Genomic DNA, 19108 nt, shown 5'->3' on the forward strand with positions numbered 1-19108 from the left:
AATCAAAACAAACTATCCTCAGTAGAAAAATCTATTGAAAACTTAGATCTGTAAATTATTTTTACACTTTAATCTGTAGGATACTTAACACTTCGACGTTGATGTGAATGTATGTGTGAGTGTTTGTGTCTATATGTGTAAGTGTGTGTGTATATGTGTAAGTGTGTGTGTGTGTATGTGTGTGTTGGACAGTGTAAACTGATAGAATCTAATGAGCTAATGAGAATCTAATCAGCTATATGCTCTTACTGAGACAAACACTAAAAAGTGAGACAAACACTTAAAATAATATAAGCACTCAGTTCATATCAACAGGAAAAGGGCAATATGTGGTTCTATCAGCCCCCCATTGCCCATTTATGCTCCAGAAATGAACCCGTTGAAGGTTGTGCAGGGTGGGCAAACCACCAGGTTGGGTTTGACCTCCACATTACAGCTGCCTTTCATGTCCCTGAAGGTGTCGCAGTCAAAATCTGCCATCAGCTTCCTGGAACCGGCTCGGTAGGGCGTGAAAGGGATCTGAAGACGCACGCGCTGATCAGCCTTAAGCACCGGAATTCTACATACACACAAATACAAACATTGTAACGTCCAATCAATAGGTGGGAGATGCAGGTGTTTTTGTTTAAGTATTTCACTGGGGCGGATATACAGTATGACTGAAATAAAATGTCAAAAGCTGCTCAAACACTGTGCTTTCCTGAAGACAAACTGTACTCCATCATACACACACACACACACACACACATACACACAGAGCCCTTTTGAAGAGTTGTTGTTTTTAACAGCTCACAAAAGAGCACAGTCTTTGAGAGGTCAAATATGCCATCAGGGAACATTCACGCTCTGCCAGTTCAAATGCAAGAGCTCTTTTACAAATGGGATAAGTTCCCCAAAGGACACTTCTTCCTCCACTTGTGTGTGTGTGTGTGTGTGTGTGTGTGTGTGTGTGTGTGTGTGTGTGTGTGTGTGTGTGTGTGTGTGTGTGTGTGTTACCTGGCCACCACGGTATGACTCAACAGCCCACTGCCTGTTAGCGTAAGGATGCCATTTTTGACTGTGCTGGATATGGGGTTTTCAAAGATGACCTCCGCCGTCATCTCTGTAAACTGCTCACATGTGCTGGGCGCCTAAGAACAAGCAATACTTCATGAGATCAATACTTTCACCATTACAAGAGATTCAGGGTCAATAAGTTCCCAAATCTCTCTTTAGGTCTTTATTGGCCATTGACAGGATTAATTAAAACAATCCACAGAATATACAATAGTATACTTTTTAGCAGTATGCTACTCTAAGAACTGGATCCATGATCTTGTCAGTATAAGTGTGCTTGTGCCTCATTCAGTTAGCCTCTGAATACTTCTACCAACACCAATACTGATGGTTCCTGTAGATCAACTGTGTGTGTGTGTGTATACTGTATATATATATATATATATATATATCCAAGAGATATAGTATGTGTATTGTTAAAAAGGCCACCAGTTGCACCCAGCTGTGCACCCCCGCTGTGCCGGCCACTCACGGGACCTGGGGTCCATGAAAGGTCAGCCTATCAGTTGATCCCAGAGTTCCGTGGGGCTCGTGCACAGTGGAATTTCACTGACCATTTGGCCACTTCAACAGTTTCAAGACAGTTTCAAGGCCCCCGTCATCTCTCCACTATATAAGGCCGACCCTCCTCTGGCCAAGTTGTGGGTCAAGTCAAGCGGAGTTGGAGAAGTCCTCTTCAAGGAGCACATCGGACAATTCAATTCATTCAAAGACATTCGCGATCATTTGCCGTGCGTCGTTCAAGAATGTAAGTGTTGTTATATGTATCATTTAGCTCTGTAGTCCGTTCAGTTCATTGTAAATAGTATCTGTTATTTACAGTCATCATTATCATCTGTAGCATCCACATTTCACCCCGAGGCCAGTTCAACCAGTTACTTTTGTTACGGAGATATGGAATGTTCGCCGTTACACGGCACGGTATTTTAAGGGACAGATCCGTATTTACAGTATAGCCGTAACATTCATATTGTATATATTATATTCATTCATCTTGTATATAATGGTTCATCTTTATTGTATTTAATTGTATATATTTGTCATTTGTGATGTTTAATAGAAACCACGGATTCTATCAGTCAGTTCACGGTTCAAACACGGATTCAAATGTGGATATAAGTCCCTTTACACGGGATAATTATATTCACGGGCATCATTCATCAACCACTTCATGTCTTCACTTCGTGTGTGTGCAATAAATCAGACCTCATTGGAACATTGGCATCCGTTCTTGTTCTAACCGGACAGACCTGTGGCGATTGTCACCTATTTCACAACCAGTAATACAGTCCTTTTGGGTTTCATTCCATCAATATCACCCTATTTTATATGGTCCTTCTTGCCGGAGATTACAATTACCACAGTTAAGGATGTCAATGCCAAGAGACAACACTCGTGCTCGCCGTGATGGTCATCAGCCCCGCTGCTTGGATGACTACTCGGTGAAGCTCTTGAGGCCTCATCCATTTCAAACACACGCACTCCCAGACCAAGCCGTTGGTGGAGCCATCAGTCCCAGCCATGTGGACGCTCTAGCACCACCTGCTGGACAGAAGCAGTCAAGCCCACTCCCAGAGGCATTCCTCTCAGCTCTCAGGGAGATGCGGGAGGACAATCAGCAATTAAGGCTTGATATGCAGCAAATTGTCCAAGCCCTCTCACCACGTGCATCAGATGCACCACCAGCTCCAACCACCAGCTTCGCTGCCGCATCCAGAGGACGACCCCACGTCGCAGACAGTGGGGTATCCTATTCAAGGCTTCCCTTCCCGGATTTCTCGTCCACGCCACTGACAACCAGGCAGCCCTTCCTTCCGCCAGCGGATGACCTGCAAGGTGTGCCGTGGACTACGTCTCATCACTCTCAGCTGGTGGTCCAACCAGATGATGACACGTCTCCGTGGCAGGTGCCACGCCCACATCATCCACCTCAACAGTTTGTGGCTGAGCTGACTGACCACATGCGGAGCATGCATATGCGTCCAGAGCACAGCCCAGCTGCTCACGCACTGCCATCTCAGGTACCAACACCGCAGTACATGGTGCCATTCACTCCTCCTCTCACCTCATCAGCTCGTCCTTACAACCCAGCATCATACCCGGTTGCTGGACTGAGGCCACTGGGGCAGGGTCCCTACGACGGGCCACCTACTCCTCCCCGACGAGAGAGCACCTACAGAGGACCAAAGCCTCACATCCCGTGCTTCACAGAAGAAGACCCCCGCCAGTTTGCCCGCCTGAAGCTGGCATTGGAGAACATCCTGCCTGCGGATGCGACTGAGCGGTTTAAGTACCAGATCCTGGTCGACCACCTGAAGATGGAGGATGCTCTGATGATAGCAGACTCTTACTGCAACAGCAGGTATCCATATACCAACACTATGGCATCCCTTACAGAGCTGTATGGCCAGCCACACAGGCTGGCTCTGCAGCGCATCAACGAGGTCCTTGCTGAATCTCCAGTCAAGAGCGGTGACAGCAGGGGGTTCCGCCTGTTCGCACTAAAGGTGCGGGCCCTTGTGGGGATGTTGGACCAGCTGGGGAAAGAAGGGCGAACAGAACTGGAGTGTGGGTCACATGTGTCACGACTGCTGTCAAAGCTTCCACATGACTTGCGCATCCAGTTCAAACGCTACATCGACCCCATTCGGACACCAATCCCCACACTGCTGGACTTTTCTTACTGGCTGGAGAAGGAGGTCCGTGTTCAGCAGGATGAGGTGCCATTCATCCACTCCAGAGCACCGCTGGAAGAGCCACCTGACCGCCAGAAAGGCGTCAGGGCGAATCAGAGCCCAGCCGTGCATTCCACCACTGTCCTGCTTGGGTGTGACTCCCCTGTCAAGGCAGTCGAGCCCACCAAGACAGCACAGCCCTCACCACGGAAGCCAGAGCAGCCACCAAAGTACTGTCCGTTCTGCAACAGCAGCCAGCACTACTTCAACCAGTGCACAGCCTTCAGAGTGCTGTCAAAGGATCAGAAGGTCAGCTGGATCCAGACAGGGAAACGGTGCCGGAGGTGTGGGAGAGATCATCCAACAGTGCAGTGCTACCTCAAGGCCAGATGTCAGACATGCAATCTGACGCATCTGGAAGTGCTGCACGAGGTGAACGCCAGACCAGGGAAGCCAGCCCCAGCCATTCATCAGCCAGTGACGGACTACCTTGATCCTACCAGGAGGGGTAGTAGTGTGCTGCTGAAGCTGGTGAAGGTGTGCCTGTACAATGGCAACAGGAAGATGGAGACGTACGCCATCTTGGACGACGGTTCCGAGCGCACAATGCTGCTACACAGTGCTGCTCAGGAACTGGGTCTTCAAGGACGGAAGGAGGATCTGGCACTCCGGACTATCCGTCAGGACGGCAAGTCTGTGCCAGGGAGGTCAGTTTCCTTTTCCGTGGCATCAGCCAGTCAACCTCAGAAGCGGTTCAGGATAGAGCAAGCTTTCACCGCATCGGAGCTTGGCCTCTCTACCCACTCATACCCGCTCAAAGCCCTGCAGAAGGCCTATCATCACCTCAGAGGTCTGCCCCTGCAGTCATTCAGTCAGGCCCAACCACTGCTCCTCATCGGGTCTGACTACCCTCATCTCATCACCCCAGTTGAGCGAGTGCACCTAGGCCCACCAGGTGGACCGGCTGCACTGAACACACGCCTGGGTTGGACACTGCAAGGCCCGTTCAAGGTACCCCTGCATCAGTCCTCCACCCCTCAGTGTCTACTCACTGGGACTCATCCTCCAACAGTTGAGCTGCCTCATCACATGGCTCAGCCCTGGCAGATGGATGTCTTGCCCTCCCCGAATGTGAAGCTCATCACACGGTCAAAGCAGGACACAGCCACTGTCAGGTCACAGGAGGAGAAGACAGTCAGAGTGAAGGTGGATCGCCTGCCTCATCAAGCACTCCAACAGTCCGTCCTTGGTCCCCGGTGTGGCACTGGGAAACGGCTGCGTCAGGAGTCCATCCGTGCAGAGGCATGGAGCAGCAAAGGCACAAGGAAGAAGCCTTCCCAGCCACTAGGGAGAGACGGGTCATCCTTCCACGAGCCTGTTGACCTGCGGAAGTCATCATTCTGTGGTCACGTCTCTGTGACCTCTGCTCATCCACTTCCCGATCCTGCAGGTTTCAGCAGCTACCAAGAGCTGCTGGAGGCCTCTATCAGAGCATGTCATGGGGCGGCCACGCCCACAGACCCCGCAGCAGAGGACGTCAGGCAAGCTGAGCTTGCTCTCCTCCGGACAGTTCAGAGAGACTGCTTCCCGGAGGAATTCATTCTTCTTTCAGGAGGGAAACCTGTCTCTGCACCCAGCAGACTGCTCACCTTGGCTCCTGAGTTCGACTCAGGGGTCCAACTGATCCGTGTGGGGGGGCGGCTCCGCAGGTGCGAGTCCCTGGAGGAAGACACCTTGCACCCCATAGTGCTGGATCCGCATCACCCCATCACCAAGCTCATTATTCAGAATGGTGACAGCCGACTCATGCATCCAGGCCCGGAGAGGGTGTTTGCTGAGCTACGGCGACGGTTCTGGATATTGAGGGGGAGAGAGGCCGTCAGGAAGCACCAGCACGGCTGTGCTGAGTGCCGAAGATGGCACAGCAACCCAGTCATCCCCAGTATGGCTGACCTTCACCCATCCAGCTTGCGGCTTTCCAAGCCCGCTTTGCATTCTGTTTCCACAGGTGTGGCTGTTTCCTCATCAGCACACGGACGGCGCAGATCCAGGTCGAGGACCGGACCTACACGCGGCCCGCTGCAATCCGTCTCCCATTATTCCTGCAGGATGCAACTGGCTCATTGCAGGAAAACACCTTTGCTACGCAAAGTTGAGGGCGGCTGTTAAAAAGGCCACCAGTTGCACCCAGCTGTGCACCCCCGCTGTGCCGGCCACTCACGGGACCTGGGGTCCATGAAAGGTCAGCCTATCAGTTGATCCCAGAGTTCCGTGGGGCTCGTGCACAGTGGAATTTCACTGACCATTTGGCCACTTCAACAGTTTCAAGACAGTTTCAAGGCCCCCGTCATCTCTCCACTATATAAGGCCGACCCTCCTCTGGCCAAGTTGTGGGTCAAGTCAAGCGGAGTTGGAGAAGTCCTCTTCAAGGAGCACATCGGACAATTCAATTCATTCAAAGACATTCGCGATCATTTGCCGTGCGTCGTTCAAGAATGTAAGTGTTGTTATATGTATCATTTAGCTCTGTAGTCCGTTCAGTTCATTGTAAATAGTATCTGTTATTTACAGTCATCATTATCATCTGTAGCATCCACATTTCACCCCGAGGCCAGTTCAACCAGTTACTTTTGTTACGGAGATATGGAATGTTCGCCGTTACACGGCACGGTATTTTAAGGGACAGATCCGTATTTACAGTATAGCCGTAACATTCATATTGTATATATTATATTCATTCATCTTGTATATAATGGTTCATCTTTATTGTATTTAATTGTATATATTTGTCATTTGTGATGTTTAATAGAAACCACGGATTCTATCAGTCAGTTCACGGTTCAAACACGGATTCAAATGTGGATATAAGTCCCTTTACACGGGATAATTATATTCACGGGCATCATTCATCAACCACTTCATGTCTTCACTTCGTGTGTGTGCAATAAATCAGACCTCATTGGAACATTGGCATCCGTTCTTGTTCTAACCGGACAGACCTGTGGCGATTGTCACCTATTTCACAACCAGTAATACAGTCCTTTTGGGTTTCATTCCATCAATATCACCCTATTTTATATGTATATATTAGTGCTGTCAAACGATTAAAATACCACCACCTTCCAAGGCACTGATTGGCTGGACCTATGGCCAAGTTCTGTGGTGCTATAGGGTGTGGAACTTACGAGTGACGTGCCAACGTAATCGCAGGGGCTGCATACAGAAATATGTCCACACTCTGGGTGTACCCCTACCCAAACACCTCTGTGGACCAACCTGGATGGTGATTGTAGGCTCCTGCGGAATGATGTTCTTCACAGCTAGGTAGCCATCTCCTGGGTGCTGCTTGTCGTGCACCAGTGCCGAGACCTTCAGACTGCTGTTGTCCAGCATTTTGGTCCCATATAAAGAGAATGGGATCCGGATGGAAATCTTGAGGTCTGTACACACATGCACAAACACACACACACACACACACACACACACACACACACACACACACACACAGATATAGATAGTTAAATAGATTAGATTAGATAGATAGTTCAATTATAGATAATTACACTGACGAGGTGCCATTTCTGTCGACAAGACTAAGTAAAATGAGTATCAATTTTAAACCCATGTGGAAAATGTAATTCAGAGTCAGAAATGTAAACACTATATTACTATATTTGAACCCCCCCCCCCCCCCCCCCCCCCCCCCAAAAAAAAACAAGCCGCTGTAGGAACTCCAGTTTGGGGTCTCTCCAGAGCACCGGTACACCCACCCTGCTTGGGCTGCAGCAGGACATCCTTCTCCTCCCTGTACACCAGGCTGTCGGGCACGCCTGTGTACCTCATGGCCTGAGCGTTGATTTGCACACTGAGCTCCTGTAAGTGCTCACTATGGAGGAGCAGACTCAGCTCCAGATCCTGTCCCGTAATTGACTCCTTCTCGTCTGTGATCTCCAGCTTCAGCGCGGGAGGATTCAGTGGCAGCTCAGGGCGGGGCTTGTGTTCGTTTCCTCTCCTCACGGCTTCCTCAAACACCAGACGCTCCTTCTTAGAAACTAAGAGGAAGAGCACCAGGATCAGCGCACGGGGCAGGGAAATCATTTTGGCCACTGCTTGCTGTTTTCACTACAGTGACTCACTATCGCCCCTTGAGGCACAAAGTGGAATTATGAAAGGATGGGCCACCACTAGCTGGTTAGCATGCTAACAGCAATAGATATCTTGCTTCCAGGGCATTTCTGTCTTTGACATCATGTCAAAGATGTTATTTCTTTGTATTCTGTTGATATTTTAGTTAATTGTTTAGTTTAAACTAAAATTACAACACATAGCACCTTTAAGACTGTCATTCACTTGAGAGAGGCTGTATAGCTAGATAAGAGTGTTTGTTTATGGGAAGTTAATGCTCTTGCCTATTTTCTAAAAAGTATCCATTTTCAGCATGAAGACCCAACTGACTGATCACTTCCACATTCCAATGAACCTCATGGTATGAAATTTACACACCCCAAACTGGCCAACCAAGAACTATGAACAACGGTAAGAACAATTGCTATCATCTCGGCCCAGGTTCAAATCTGTTTAAGCCAAAGACAGAATAAGAAATGACTCTCCCAACCCTGAGTGTGTATGCCTCTAGTTAGGTGTGTATGATGGTGAGGTCTGTGTAAGCCAGTGTGTGTATGATGGTGAGGTCTGTGTAAGCCAGTGTGTGTGATGGTGAGGTCTATGTAAACCACTGTGTGTGATGGTGAGGTGTGTGTAAGCCAGTGTGTGTGATGGTGAGGTCTGTTTCAGGCAGTGTGAGTGATGGTGAGGTAGGTTTCAGGCAGTGTGTGTGATAGTGAGGTCTATGTAAGCCAGTGTGTGTGATGGTGAGGTCTGTGTAAGCCAGTGTGTGTGTGTGTGTAAGCCAATGTGTGTGCTGGTGAGGTCTGTTTCAGGCAGTGTATGTGATAGTGAGGTCTGTGTAAGCCAGTGTGTGTATGATAGTGAGGTCTGTGTAAGCCAGTGTGTGTGTGATGGTGAGGTCTGTGTAAGCCAGTGTGTGTGTGATAGTGAGGTGTGTGTAAGCCAGTGTGTGTGATGTTCCCCTCACCCTCTGGGTATTTGTAGCTGGCTGTGATGTCCTCCCGTCTGTATGCGCCTACAGCTTTAGTGCTGATTTTCTGGCCAATCTGAGAGCTGTCAGTGTGGAGTCTGTGCTTTGAGCCGTCTCTCATGAGCATCCAGATGACTTGATCGGCGTTGACTTCAGCGAAGACAAACGGAATGTCGTACTTCAGGTCGGTGTGTCCCTCCAGAACAGCCTTCACAGGGCACGGACCACAGCAGAACACTCCTAAGAGACAAGAGGGATTTCAGTAACTTGTAGGTGTGTGTGTGTGTGTGTGTGTGTGTGTGTGTGTGTGTGTGTGTGTGTGTGTTTGTGTTTGTGTGTTACCTGAACTCTGCTCCTGTGGGGTGGGGTCCAGCACCTGCCAGCCATCGTATGTAGAATCCCCAGAGAGGTCTGGCCGCTTCATCCATCCCTCTACCCACACGTGGAAGTTCCTGAATACACAAACACACACATAAGTAAGTTCATCTGTATCAGGCAAGTAAAGGGTTTCCTCCACATAGTGAGTTTGGGGTAATACTAATTGGCAGAGACTCTTGGGGTGACTAACTGGCACAGACAGAAACTGTAAGAAAAGGGGATTATGGTCAGTTATTTTAATGTCATGGAGGTGTGCCAACAGAGGGCCATTGGGCCCTGTGAGAAAAGTGTGGGGGCAGGGGGGTGGAGGGGGGGTGTCCTGTGTTCCATGTAACGGTAGGCCTTGTGATAGTGCCCTATTGCCCCCATAACGACTAAGCAACCGTTCATTTGACCCTCTGCACTGACAAACACCATGTTCCCTAACGCTACGGAATGGAAATATAGAACAATTCTGTAAGTCTGACAACAAGTGGTAAAAGGGACACCAGTCTTATCTAACTGAGCAGTCTTATCTAAATGAGACGGTAGGCCGACCGAGTGTCGAAAAGGGACTAACAGGAGACTCCATAAACACCTACATATACTATTAATATTAACAAGCTCGTCTGATTCATTTATAATAAGACACTCACCACACACTGTCATGGCTCTCCTTAGGCCGAACCCCTTGGTCTGTGTAGTACTCATCGATGGTCAGGCTTTTATCAGTGTCGTGGGCAGACTGGAAATTGCTGACTACACGGCATGGGATTCCCAGACACCTCAAAACTGACACACACACAGAAACACAATTAGACCTCGATATTTTTTATGTTGACTGTCTAGCCAAGCAGTATGAAATAGCCTAAATCATAGCCTGACTGTTCTATGATTGAAGAGACTGCTCTCAATCTTGTGATGTACAGAAGTTTTACATCAGGAAGAACAGTAATCAGATATTACACGGTGACCACAGAGTTCTTGCAGATAAATGAAATGTTTCCAAACCATTACAGCAGCAGTGGTATCATAGACATGAAATCAGACAATAGAAATAAAGTGTAAACAGTTCCAGTTCTCACCTGTGCACATGACCCCAGCGAACACCCAGCACTGGCCGTACTTCACGGGGGAGTAATAACTCTTGTACCAGCGCCGCAGGATGTCCACGCTGCTGCTCCACTTGGTGGGGGCCACACCGCCGGAGTACGGTGTTTGCCAGCGGCCGCCAGGATACCACGGTCACCATTAGCGTTGATCTGTTTGCGAATAAAGCAAGTCAAGTTAAGTCAACTTTGTTTGTCTAGGAAATTTTTAAAACAACAGGAGTTGTACCAAAGTGCTTTTCGGTCAAATTAAATAGATTGATCAAATTAAACAAGAATTAAAGGAAATAAAGAAACAAATACCACACAGACGTTTTTACGAATACAATACAACCAAACTCACAAAGAGAGAGAAAGAGGGTGAGAGAGAGGGAAGAGAACAGCGGTGCATACCATAGCACTGAACCACCCTCCCTACATAGATGGGGTTGCAGCGGGCAGAGAAATCCTCAGCAGGGTCCCTCAGACACTTGGGGTTCATGTCCAGCAGCTTCATGCAGATGTCCACCATATCCTCCTCAAACTGAAGGGGCAGCAGAGACAGCATCCACAAACACATGAACAACCACATCCCACTAGCTAGTTCTCAAAAAGTCATAAAACACACATGTGCTGTTAGCGTACCTGTCCAAAGTTCCAGGCAAGGGGGCCGATGCGGTCAGCAGATCCTCTATAGATGATGCCCTCCTCAGCCATCACATACTCCTGCCTCTCAGCTTCCTCTGGGAGGTGCACCCAGTCCTCTTTATCCATCAAACACACACACACACACACACACACACACACACACACACACACACACACACACACACACACACACACACACACACACCACACACACACACACACACACACACACACACACACACACACACACACACACACACACACACACACACACACACACACACACACATCCATACACACAGAGAGCACAAACATATACAGACAAAGCCGGTAAGTTTTCAGACAAATGCGACAGGAGAATGGTAGGCATGCATAAGTGAGACATTTGTCTGTATGTATAAGCCACCTCACATCAGCATACATTTGTTTACATATGAGCCTCTGATGAGCCATAGCTCATATGAGCCTGTTTGTGCTTGTGTGTTTCAGGAAGTGCATACCTGTGCACCAGGGGTTTAAAGAGGAGCACCATGTTTGTGATGGATTGAGGGGTGGTGTGTGACCCTTCCCTCATATACAGATTGTAAGAGCCCACACTGGCATCAGCTGGGCTGCTTATGGCCAAGGTCATGGAAGATCGGCCACTCTCCTGTACCAGTGCTGTCCATGCTTTCTTTGCACCCGTCAACTTTGGGTAACCAAACACGCAACGCGTGCCCTTTTCCTCTGATGGCTTGGGTCCTGCCAGGGAAAGCACACTTGCTGTTAACGCCAGTGTGATGTTACTGCCTGTTTCCTGACAGAGCATATTCATGATGTTGTTAGGGTTTTTAAATAGAGGATGACTAGGATGCCTTTAAGATCACACTTTGTCCAGTCAGAGAAAAGCAAGTCATTTGTGTGACTTGTATTATGCAATGGCAGTTTGAATGTTGATGCATAAAGACTGATAAAAACATGAATGAGGAAATTGTAATAGGCATCGCTATCAACACATTTAGATAAAGTTGAATGCACTGTATTCTTTGTATGACTGATACCAATAATGATAAGAATGATGATATATAAAGAATGATGATACATAAACATACCTGTCTCCGCAGTAAAAATTAGCGTGTCGGTATCAGGCTGGAACTGCCGATTGGTCTTGAGAGTGATTTTGAAGTTCTGGCCACGCCGCACCATCAAACGTTTTACGGTTACGTCATCAGTGCGGTGCTCCTTATTGTTTTCCTTGACGTGGAGCTCGACTTTGCTTATCTCTACCAGAAATCATACCCAAAACATACATCAAATGTGAATCTTCCCATTCAAATTTGCGTCTAGACAACAACGAAAGGCAGCGCGCCACGTTTCTCGAAATCTTTGCTGATATGCAGCGCTGTGCTTGACCTGTTTAAGTGTCCTAGACCTGTACCCGTACATGGCTACCCGCTGCCACCACCTTTCGAAATCCAGTTAAGATCTAGTCAAATTAAAACAACATCGGATTCCAATGTAAGATGCCATGGCATAGCAAATGTGTGCATTCGCGTTACACATTTACGAGTAAGAACCTCAATTCTAAAAATGTCAAACCTGCGAGAATAGAAATGAACAATTTCCGTAACGTAGATTTAATCTTAAAATACCTTCAGATGTCAATGTTCGGCTAAATAAAGAAGAACTTCACATACTTAGCTGTAGTAATAGGCTAGCGTTACTGTCCCGTTGGTGTCTTTTTATCACGAAGCCCTAATCTCTTAAGGCATATTTTTATTTATTTGGATTGAACTGATTCCTAGATCTTTGTTAACTTAAATATTTCATACAAATAGTCATACAATTGACACAACTGGTAGTAGTCTCCTGCATATTTAGAGGTATCCTGCAGGGGCAGTGTCTCGCAACCTTTTGCCCCCCTGTGTACAAGGAATTACCCCCCTAACCTTTTAAATAGAAATTACTTTAAGTATCTATTTTGAAAAGTTCTCCATACAAATGTTAATGTATTTCACTCGATAAATTAGTTTTAAATAGTCTCCCATCATCTTAATGCCCCCTTGCAGCTCATATGGGCCCGGCCCCCTTGTTGAGAACCACTGAAGTAAGGGACTTACCAAGCGCCATAGTTGCTGTTGAGAGTATGAGTATTCTCTTCTCCTGGTGATGTAGTTTAGATAGACGTCCCAGCAAGTGTGAATCTGCAGGGAGAGAGTGTGTGTCGCCTATTTAAACTCTGTCATGCCCTGATGGATTTCAGTTCCCAGGAATGCCAGAGGGGTTCTCTTCCTGACAAGAGTACACACCCCTCGATCAGCCCTGCTGAGGAAATCAACATGATCTACATTTACAAATGATTGTGTGACATCCTGTTGCATATCACACACAACGTGATTTTGAGAGAGACAGAGAGAGAGAGAGAGAGAGAGAGAGAGAGAGAGAGAGAGAGAGATAGAGAGATAGAGAACCCGCACCAACTCTCCTTGATTTAATCTTAATCTGCTTGAGGGTAGTGCGTTCGTTGAGGAGGAGCTCAGCCCGGGGCTGGGATGGGCCATTTTTTCTCAGTTAGTATGAATACTTTCTCACTTTTGACTCAGGGTTGAATGAAAGCCAACTGTGGCATTTCCACATAAGTGTTTTAAATATCACTCCTTGTTTCCAGTGAAGTGTCTTTGCTCATTTTTGAGTTCTTCGTTACCTGTACCTGATGATGAATTGAAGAAAAGTATGTACTTTCAAGTAAAATCTTCATATAGTAATATAAGTTCTTCATATAGTAATAGCCTATATAAGTTCTTCATAGTAAAAAGGTTCTCTCTATGACAGAAGTAGGTGCCTGTGTGTCCAGTCAACCATTGCATCACTTCTGGGACAGAAGGTGCGTCATCATCCTCAGCAGTCCCATCTGAAGAAATCAGTGGTTTTATACAGATGAATGGAAACTATTCTAACAGTTATGCAAAATGATTGCGGTCAGCTCAAATAATTGCGATCAGACGATTATGTAATAATTGCAAACACATACTGTGATACTGTGCACATCTGAACTTGTAGAGGACCTGACCACACTACAGATTTATAAACAACTTACAGTTTCAGTCAATGTCAGTGACTGTTACAGATATGTAACTGATAGTCATAATCATAATGTCAGACAGCTTAATTTTCTTATCTGTTGAATCTGTGAAGTTAATTGCTTGAGTGACTACTCCTCTACCTCTCAACCTGACCTGTGTGTTCATGATTGACAGTTCATGAGTATCTCAGCAACCACTCAGAATGAGATTGTTACGATAAGGTGAAAGTGTTTGTGCTGGAGGACTGCTGCACTTCCGTTCTGCATTACATTATAAACATAAAGAATTTCATAGAAATGTTAGTTATAGATACAGCTGTGAACTGTGCTCTGTGAAGGCTGTTCTGGAGGGACACACCAACCTGAAGAATGACATGCCGTTTGTTATCGCTACACTGAATGCAGATCATGTCTTCTGGATGCTCACAAAAGATGTCTTAAAGCAGAGGCTCTATACTGACACGGCTCAGATTAGCCAGAACATCAGCACTGAGACCGTGAGCAGAAGCAGAGAGGAGAACATCACAGCCAGCTACAGATACCCAGGGGGTGAGAGGGGCACAACACACACTAGGATAAACACATATTTTAAACAGGGCAATAACAATTTAATCAATTCATGGTTAGGGGATTGGGCGGGGAGTATGGGTTAGATTTTCATATATTAACCTATAGGGTTTCTAAAAAGGTACAAAGCCTCTGAAATCTTGAAATTAAAGATCAGTTTTATCTGGCCAAACTGATTTTGTTCCTCCTTGTGCTGATTTGTGTTCTTCCTCTTAGGTTCCAAGAAGTAGCGTCTGGTGTTTGAGGAGGCCGTGAGAAGAGGAATCAGGCGCCAATGCAGACTCAGGTGAGCCACAGAAGCCTCCAGAGGCGATGCTGAAGATCAGCAAACAACCACAGAGTCTGCTCCCCCACGGCGTGCATTTCACCTAGCCCAGATGTAGTTCCTCTCACGCACAAGTTCAATTCAAACGGCTTTACCTGACCCACTTTTAATGATATACATGGGCATCATAGCCACTGACAAATAAGCAATTAACAATGGTCGACTAGACAAATAAAAGGACCAAAGTAACTAGTTCACGTGAGAGCTCCTAAGACTTACGTCTTATTAACAGGCAACTCTCCCGAGGCAATGAATCAGTGTGTTTAAACATGCCATGAACACGCACCTTCAATTGGATCATTCCAATATAACAAATCAGGGGTGTCAGACCGGCAAAACACATTTGGCTCTCAGCAGCCACAAAACAAAGTCCTACACAGCTAAGACAATATGTCTATTGACACAGGCACAGAAGGAAGAGCTAATTGGAATTGCCCATAGGCAGCTGCCTCACCCTGTGGTCTGCTGGCGCCAATGTACGCTTCCAACAGGTGCATTTGAGGTTCATGGTTTTCCTTGGAAACACTGGCACTCCTTCTCCTGACCCTAGGCCAGGGGGCACAGATAACTCTTGCAACCGCCATCACCCTTGAGAGATTTCTCAGCCCCTTCCCTAGCCCCAAACATCCAAAGAGTGACACAACACGGATCAAACTGGGTGGAACTGTTCTAGGTTTATGCTCATTTATACACGGTAATCTCTCATCGTCAGTTTAAATGGTATTTGGTGCCCCCACTTTGTCAACCCATCAGTAAATCAGCTTGTGTAGCTTGTGTGGTAGAACATGGTGTTGGCCTGTGTTTGATTCTCAGGAGCATATAACCTGGCAGTAGTATGTAGTAGGATGAAACTCATACATTACAAAATAAAAAGCATCACAATTCAAACTGCAGTAGTATATGGGCGACAGTGTTACAGGAGGTAGAGGAGTCGTTTAGTAATCAGAAGGTTGCAAGTTCGATTCCTTGTCGAAGCGTCCTTGAGCAAGACACTGAACCCCTAATTGCTCCTGATGTGCAGTGTGCTATAAATGTAAAATGTGTATGCATTGTAAGTTGCACATATGTAAGTCGCTTTGGATAAAAGCGTCTGCTAAATGTAAATGTAGTATCTTAATACCAGATATATGAAATGCACATAATTACACAAATCAAGCCTAAATCTGACACTGAATCTAATCATTAAATCTAAATGTAAATCATTTTTTGTGCAGCTGCCTAATCTATCAAACCTAGACATTACTACAAGATATAGGGACTCAATTTGAATCTTTGCAAATGGCACATGATATCAACTGATTATAACACCATTATGCTGTTTCCTGGTGGGTTACAACATTAGCTTCATGAACATCATGTCTCGCTTTCTTCTGCAGTGAGTATGTTGGCTAAGTCTCTTGTTATGCTTGTAATATATATCTCGCCTGTTCTGATAACATGCATGCTGTAGCACTGAGTTTCAGTACTATAGGGTAGAGTGTTGCACTGGTGTGGAACATTACTGCAGGATCAAATGTCCCTACGCTACACGATGAGACTTTTTTTGTCTCAGGAAGATTATCCTTTTTACAGACTATACCTGTTCTCCTCAGAGGTCCTAATCACTCATCTCCCCATGCTTTTCTCCTGGCTCTCCCCTCCGTTACTGGTAGTTACCATTGCTTGTGGTGCCATGCTGGTGTCATGTGTGGGTGGTGACACCGTGTGGTGAGGAGAGGTACTGCGCCTCATGTCGAAGGCGCTCTTTGGCTTGCTGCGTGCCTGCCGGCCTCCCAGCTCGGCGTTGTACCTCTGGGCGTGGCTCCCGCAGTACCACGTGCGCAGCTACGAGTCGAACTTCTGGTGGGCGAACAACTCGCCGGGGTCAAGGTAGGACGACAGATGCAGCCCCTGCGCCCGGTCCTCCCACTTAGAGAGCATGAGCTGGTGCACGGCCCCCGGCTGGCCCCTGGCACGCGCCACCTCCAGTGCCGTGACCCCAGCTCGGTCCTTCAGGTCTTTAGGGGCCCCAGCGCGGATCAGCTCTCTAAGGCACGATACCTGGCCCTGAGCGGCTGCAACGTGGAGGACACCTCTACCCCCGGGGTCTGGAACTTAGGGTCAGCTCCTATGAGTGGAGAGACATGGAGAGGAACACAAGAAAAGAAAGAGAGAAAGACAGTGATGTCTGAACAGACAGTTGGACAGAATAACATCAAGCCAGAGGAAGAAAAGACAGAAAGATGGTGTTGGTTGACAGTTAGGGACTACACTCATTAACTTACAACCTTGCCTGTGAGTGTATATGTGTGTGTGTGTGTGTGTGTGTGTGTGTGTGTGTGTGTGTGTGTGTGTGTGTGTGTGTGTGTGTGTGTAAATGTGTGTGTGTTTGTGTGTGTGTGTGTGTGTGAGTGAGAGAGAGAGAGAGAGAGAGAGAGAGAGAAAGAAAGAAAGAAAGAAAGTAAGTGTGTGTGAAGGACTTCCGGCTGTGCAATGTAAGAGGGCGCTCACGCTTTGGGATAGCTCCCGCATATTTCACAATTTACGTGCACCTCTTCAACGTTTACCCTATTTCACCGTATTCATTATTTAAAAAGTAAACTCGCCTACATTCTGATACCATTCAACTGGCTTACAATGTCGAGACCACGACAGGGAAAAGATTCTTCTGCAACTCAAGCAGCATCAGCAGCTAAGATGGCGGAGTTGCTAACTGTTACTAGCCTGGTGCAGGAGCTTGAGTGTGTGTGTGTGAAGCTGTACCGCTATGCAACAGGAAGCGTAGGGTTGGCAGGTGCCCACGGTGGACACTATACTATAGAGAGCAGTGGATTTGGGGATTTTGGGGCATTAGAGGGCATTTGTGCTGAATCATATGTGTGTTTATTTAACCCCAGTGTATAAAATATACAATTTTCATAACTTTTGTAACTCGTAAGTAAAGACCCACCTTGCCTGGGCTGCAGTCTGACGTTCTCCACAGCGCTCCACACCTGGCAGTCAGGCACACCTGTGTACCTCATGGCCTGGCCGATCAGGTGCACGCTGAGCTCTCGCGGAGCCGAGTGTTTGCTGGACAGGGACAGGCACAGCTCCAGGTCCTTCCCGTTGATGGCCAGGCCCGTATCTGTGATCTCCAGTGTCACCTGGGGGGCTTCTGGGGCATTTGGGGTATCTGCGATGCCAGGAGGACACCACACCACTTGGTCATCTCCTCATACACACTCCTTTCCTTTTGAGAGCCTAGGAGGAGAGACACTACAATCAGATTGTGTAGCAAGAATATCTGCCAGCTGAAACTACGTTTATTCCTCAACCCCTCACTCAAGCTTGCTAACAGCAGGTGTGGCAATGGCTGATGGATTGACCTTAGAGACATAGGCAGTGCTGGCCCTTCACAGAAAGGGTCCCTTGGTCTCCCTGTTCGTTTAGGGAGATTGCAGCCGGTTAAGAGTGTATCTTCATAGGGGAAGAGTGAATGCCATTGTTCTCTCTCTCTCTCTTTTTCTCAGGACACTTACAATCAGATTATATCACGTTAACAGAATGAAATGGTATGCGTGAAGTGTGCTAAAACCAGTAGTCTATTTGAACCAGTGTGTGTGCTGGTGAGGTCTGTGTAAGCCAGTGTGTGTGATGGTGAGGTCTGTGTAAGTCAGTGTGTGTCAGCTTTAGTGCTGATGACCCAACTCTTCAGAGAGCACCTCCTTTCCTAACTTGCACTGCCTTCTTCCTCTTCCTTCCTCTACCTCTCCTTACCTTTCCTCTAATGCCATCTCCTCTAACTAGTACTTAACTCGCACTTACAGTAGTTACATTCCTGCACTTTTTATTCCTTATGTAAAGTAGTATTTATTGTCACACTAGGTCTCTATTGCTCGTAGCTTGATTGTTTTCTCCTTTGTACGTCGCTTTGGATAAAAGCGTCTGCTAAATGACCAAATGTAATGTAATGTAACTCTCTGACCTAATGGTTAGTCATGGTGACAATGTGTGTGTGAGCGACTGAAGAAAGGCAGTAGTACGAGGAGAGTTTATATTGGAATCGTTTCGAGGACGTCTGTGTGTGTGTGTGTGTTTGTGTATTTCAGTGTTGCATTAGTAATACCAGCTCTGTCGTCATGAGAAGCTTCTAAAGTGGCATCTGTTACAAAAATGTGTAGTAGACCAAACACTTGTGCAGGTATGTGTGTGTTGTCCGAGAGACACTAGTGTGTGTGTGTGTGTGTGTGTGTGTGTGTGTGTGTGTGTGTG

The 19108-nt window shown here is 47.0% G+C and overlaps 2 protein-coding genes across 2 annotated transcripts; both read right to left on the bottom strand.

Moving 5' to 3' along the window:
• Positions 1 to 306: 306 nt before the first annotated feature.
• LOC116218631 (protein-glutamine gamma-glutamyltransferase 2-like) lies at positions 307 to 11048 on the bottom strand. Its single transcript, XM_042706206.1, has 10 exons — positions 10920 to 11048; positions 10689 to 10818; positions 10272 to 10433; positions 9843 to 9978; positions 9172 to 9281; positions 8827 to 9069; positions 7502 to 7783; positions 7008 to 7171; positions 997 to 1130; positions 307 to 559 (listed from the first exon to the last, which is right to left on the bottom strand). Exons 1-10 carry the CDS (start codon positions 11046 to 11048, stop codon positions 358 to 360), a joined length of 1692 nt encoding a protein of 563 aa, XP_042562140.1. The 3' UTR covers positions 307 to 357.
• Positions 11049 to 11349: 301 nt separating this feature from the next.
• On the bottom strand, positions 11350 to 13971 carry LOC122131474 (protein-glutamine gamma-glutamyltransferase 5-like). The gene is made up of 3 exons (XM_042706205.1): positions 13022 to 13971; positions 12014 to 12184; positions 11350 to 11663 (listed from the first exon to the last, which is right to left on the bottom strand). Exons 1-3 carry the CDS (start codon positions 13029 to 13031, stop codon positions 11350 to 11352), a joined length of 495 nt encoding a protein of 164 aa, XP_042562139.1. The 5' UTR covers positions 13032 to 13971.
• Between the last annotated feature and the right edge of the window lie 5137 nt (positions 13972 to 19108).

This window comes from Clupea harengus, unplaced genomic scaffold (assembly GCF_900700415.2).
Source record: "Clupea harengus unplaced genomic scaffold, Ch_v2.0.2, whole genome shotgun sequence".
Taxonomy (NCBI): Eukaryota; Metazoa; Chordata; class Actinopteri; order Clupeiformes; family Clupeidae; genus Clupea; species Clupea harengus.

Coding starts and splice junctions, on each gene's coding strand:
- LOC116218631 (XM_042706206.1), bottom strand. CDS start 11,048: ATGGATAAAGAGGACTGGGTGCACCTCCCAGAGGAAGCTGAGAGGCAG. Junction 10,819..10,919: donor TTGCCTGGAACTTTGGACAG/GTACGCTAACAG, acceptor CTGCCCCTTCAG/TTTGAGGAGGATATGGTGGA. Junction 9,070..9,171: donor CCCACAGGAGCAGAGTTCAG/GTAACACACAAA, acceptor CTTGTCTCTTAG/GAGTGTTCTGCTGTGGTCCG.
- LOC122131474 (XM_042706205.1), bottom strand. Junction 11,664..12,013: donor AATTTTTACTGCGGAGACAG/GTATGTTTATGT, acceptor TTTCCCTGGCAG/GACCCAAGCCATCAGAGGAA.